The sequence below is a fragment of the Solanum pennellii genome, chromosome 12 (genome assembly GCF_001406875.1).
Source record: "Solanum pennellii chromosome 12, SPENNV200".
In the NCBI taxonomy this organism is placed as follows: Eukaryota; Viridiplantae; Streptophyta; class Magnoliopsida; order Solanales; family Solanaceae; genus Solanum; species Solanum pennellii.
The window spans coordinates 6,388,504-6,393,179 of record NC_028648.1 but is presented as its reverse complement, the minus strand read 5'-3'; the positions used below and the strand labels follow the sequence as shown (position 1 = coordinate 6,393,179).

The 4,676-nt window shown below is 33.7% G+C and overlaps 1 protein-coding gene across 1 annotated transcript in view; it reads right to left on the bottom strand.

Annotated features, from left to right (window-relative positions):
- LOC107007698 (calcineurin B-like protein 3) overlaps positions 1-4,095 on the bottom strand; it is an 8,527-nt gene extending 4,432 nt beyond the window's left edge. The window contains exons 1-8 of the mRNA XM_015206415.2: positions 3,941-4,095; positions 2,402-2,483; positions 2,143-2,291; positions 1,697-1,779; positions 1,473-1,532; positions 1,049-1,157; positions 923-975; positions 631-711 (exon numbers count right to left, since the gene is read on the bottom strand). Of these exons, the coding sequence (XP_015061901.1) occupies positions 631-711; positions 923-975; positions 1,049-1,157; positions 1,473-1,532; positions 1,697-1,779; positions 2,143-2,260 (504 nt within the window). The 5' untranslated portion in view covers positions 2,261-2,291; positions 2,402-2,483; positions 3,941-4,095. The remainder of the gene's footprint in view (positions 1-630; positions 712-922; positions 976-1,048; positions 1,158-1,472; positions 1,533-1,696; positions 1,780-2,142; positions 2,292-2,401; positions 2,484-3,940) is intronic.
- Positions 4,096-4,676: the final 581 nt, after the last annotated feature.

The following is a 4,676-nucleotide window of genomic DNA, read 5'->3' as shown; positions in this document are numbered from 1 at the left end:
TATATATATATATATATATATATATATAAGGTTACATTCTCTGCCACTTAAGCTCTCGTTCGTCCTTGAACGGAGTAAAAAGTATACATGATGTTTCAAACGGCTGTGAGCTGCATCCCTGGATCTCTGAAGTTGCCTCCTCGTGTGGATGATTCCTCCACAACACTTTAACCAAAGAAAGCTCTTTCGACCTCAATTTGTGAACCTGCCTGTCCAAAATGGTTGTTAAAGTCTCCTCCACGTGATCTCTTATATCCGTTGCCGACCAACTAATTACCCATACCATAAAAAGAAAGAATTCGCTCCTAAAAAAGTATGTTTTCATGTTATGTTACACACTAGGAACTAGGGGTGCTTTATTTCCTTTAGGTCCATTATCAAGACATCATCGTTGAAGAAACCACACAGAATGGTGGTGCTTCTTTTCCTCTAGGTCCAACTCACCAAGAAATCATCCTTGAAAATGACAAACTCCAGCGGAACTAAACTAACAAAGATAGATAGCAAAGGAGACAACCAACAAACGGAAGTACTACTGCCTCAGTGTACATGTAAACAGGAGAGCTACTCCTTGAATTCAAAATGAAAGATATACTAACAGAGGTATCTAAATGTAGATTGGTGAAGCACCTTATCGATTATGCTCTCAATAACATCGTCTGACAGATTCATACCAGATTCAGCAAGGGTAGCAACCACCATTTGCTTCACCTGCATAGAGACCAAACTATTATCATGTCAAGCATTCCTGGAAATGCATCAAATGTAAAATAAAATATCCAAGACATGTTGAGTTAACCCTAACCAGAGCTACTGACTAGAGCATCTAAAAAGTAGAAAAACATATCGTGATCAAAAGATTACAACAGATTTGCTTTCATAAGTGAAAGTAACTGTTTCACCTTATGAGAGATAAGCTTACCTCTTGCCTCTCAATGAAGCCTTGTTGCTTGAGATCGTATAGCTGAAAAGAAACTACAATAGCAATACCATTAGGAGCAGGATTACACAAAGCAACACTATTGACATAGTTAAGCTACTTGCATACACTCAATCTTATCATCAATCGGAGCATTTGGATGGAAAACAGAGAGGGCACGAGCAAACTCCTCAAAACCCAAGATTCCATTGTGCTTTGTGTCAAATAAGTCAAATACCTACAATTAAATAAGTCCAAGTAGGAAGAGATAAAACGCTGAGCTTTTATCTTTTAACCTTAAAACTCAAATAATGTATTATACATAGTGATTGAACAAGTAAATTGATGCTTAATATACTTGAATCCTTATAGAAATAACCCATTCAAAGAACTACTACTGCAACTTCATCTGTTCAAGAAATAGTAATTGTGATTTTAATAAAGATATCACTAGTTGATCTTATATGCAGGAAGCAACGTCCTTCGCTCTACCAAAATTTGTAATAACCAAAGCAAAATGAAAAGATTAATGTAGTTAGCAAGGAGAACATACCCTATCTGCAAACAGACTTTCCTTTTTGTTCGTCTTGAATAGCGCCAATTGAAATTCTTCCTACAGTTTAGTAATAGCCTCAAAAATCAATGCCTTTGGACACAAGGTTGAATAAAGATTCATGCAAGAAACCCAAAGAAGAGTTTAACTGCTAGAATACCTATATCTTAAACACAATGGTGCTATTTCCCAAAGTTGTAGTTAACAAAGGATGAAACACAAACCTTGTTGATCAGCCCATCATCAACCACTGCACTGCTAATCTTCTTAAAAAGCTCATAGAGAGCTTCAATCTCACTGACGCTAACTGCAACAAGAATGAGATCATATAGGTTTATAACATTATTTATGTTAGTTGAAAGTCAATATGACTAACAATATAAATTAGGGCACTCATATATCAAATTTGTATATTCCAACTCCTTGCCCCAATACCTTTATGACAGAGTATGACATCGAAAACAACATAACGAATTATGCAAAAATAAATCAAGTTTTGCTTTCAATCTAAAAGAACACAATCTTCAAAATGCAAATACAGATTTTCAGATGACACCATCATAAAAAAGACAAACTTGCAACCAGACAAGCATTGCTTTTGGTTCATCTTTCTTTCTATGTTTTCAAATAGCAGAAACTAAATGTTAATAGATGTGTTCCAATAGCATACAAACTGTCTCCCGTGCAAGGATCTCTGGATCTTCAAAGGCTGTTGATTGTCTGTCCAGATCACAACATTTAGACAGAGAGGCACCTAAATGCTTGATCCCCTCTAGGCACTGCAACATGGTATAATTCCTGCTTCAAAACGCTCCATATCTGGTCAACCGAAAACAACAGTTGAGGAGGGGTGGGAAGGCCATTTTGATTGGTCATTTGTGTCGATGGGAAAATTATTTTAAATGAACAAACAAACAAATGGAACTAACCTTTTGACCATTCTCTGTTATCGTCCTTAGTGAATTTAAATTGCTAAAAGTTTCTGAAGATGATCAATTTCAAGCTATTTGTCTGACAAGAAACCCATGTCAAAGTAGGTCTATGAACAACCCCTTAAAACAAACAAACAAACAAACAACAAAGGGAAAAGGAAAAAAATAAAGCAAGAGCCCTCTAAATCTTCCCCTTGACACACAAGTTAAATATCTACTAACTAATGTCATCATAATTAAAGTTTTGAGCCTACTGATCAAAAACAAAATAAACAAAGAACAATGGTTTGAGCCTAACTTCAATTTGGCTTAGACTTGTTTCCTCCTGTAGCCATTGTTGTAATACATAGAGGTAAAATGATATCTCTAGATGAGAGTAACAGCAGAAATGACTACGCAATTTCTTCAAAGTTGTCAGAACACTTATTGCTAGGTAATTATATACTCTAGTCCCAATAAGCATAATATCATAAGAATATAACTCTAAGATTATTATACATGAACAGTAAATTTCAGATTGTAACATCCTTGCGCTTCACTTGGTAATGACGCTGCAATGTAGGGGTAGACCCAACTAGATCCTTGTGGGTGCTCAAGCACCCATGAATATTTATCACATTCAATATATTCGTGTAATTGATCAAGAACAATGCTATATAAAAATAGAGTGAGCACTCAGAATTGTGAAAGACAGATGTGCTAGCTGATCAAGTACGAGGTGCTGGGCTACAAAATGCTTGTGGTGAGTGCTGAATAGCTTCACACAGTTATTCTCTTTTAAGATGATGAATTTCCTTTTTAATAACTGATAAATCACAAAGGCCAGTTACGCAAGGTCCGAAACTCAGTGGATAATAAGTCTACCCTCTACCCTTCTCCTCTTAAATAACCCGATGCATTTTTTTCCTTTCATGTTATTTATTTGCTTTATCTTTTACTTTCGCTTTTCCTTTTTATACTCTCTTACCCAATTTCCCAACCTTGTTCCCAAAATAGAATATATTCTTTTTCCTTTCTAACAAATAGAACTTTAGTCTAGTCTCATATCACAACAGAACTCACTCTTTTCCTCCTCCTAGACTTCAAAACCCTAGGCCAGAAGGCCTGCCACTACTTCCAAATGCAGAAACTTAACGATGATAACATGCCCCAAAGGAAAGACAACAAACATTAACAGAAGTCAAAAAACTACATCTTATATCAATTTTCCAATCAATTTAATGTTATATAGTAATATAACAATTGTTAAAAGTTGAAGAAATTAAAACGGATAGCACCTCAAGTAAAATCCCTCCACAAATCACATTTGTTTACCTTAATCACAATTCCTTAAACTTCACTATACACTCAACTTCACAACGATGCAACAAATTCTGAAAAAAAACTCTATCCAAACCATAAACTAATAAAATCACCAAATTAGATATATAAAACCTAGAATTGAAGAAATAATCAAACCACAGATCTAATAATCAAAGAGAATCCATTAACACATCGGAATTTGAATTCAATATCAAGATTAGAATCGAGATTTACCTGAAGAGCGGAGATGATGAACAATGGAGGAGACAAAGGAGAAGCGACTAAAAATAATGATGAATTGAGACGGTGTGAGCAAATGCAAAAATATGGGCCACTCCTCCTTTTTCTTTTCTTTTCACTCTGCCCACATTTGTATTGAAAAAAATAAAATAAAATTATGGGTAGTAGGTACTATATAACTTTAATTTTTTTGATTTTCTATTTGTTTTTGTTATTTTAGTTTTGAAATATAAAAATATTACTATGGGTGTTTTAAAATGTCTAAAATAAGTTAATTCAATCGGTCATGATGTATGAACATCAATAAGGTAGAATTTTCTTAAACGAATCATGTTCGAAATTTTTTTCCTTACGTTTTTTATTTTAAAGGAAAAATGAATAAAATTATTTTTTAAAACTTGTCCAATTAATGTTGTTTAGCATTTGTGTGATATTTTTCTGATCTTTATTGAAATTAATGTCAATTGGAAAATCGTATATTATATTTAGGCGCGCGTTATATTAATATCATGTTAGCAATTTGTTAGAAATGTAAATTTTCACTAATTTTTTCTGCACAACTTTTTTTATTTATTTATTTACAATAATTAACTCTCGAATTCCCCACAATAATTTATCTCCTTTGCACCCCTTAATAAGAACATTAAGATTCCACCAAATATTTTGTATATTTTTCTAAATAGTTATGAATATACAATTCTACTTAGACGATTTGAATCAAATCAACGTG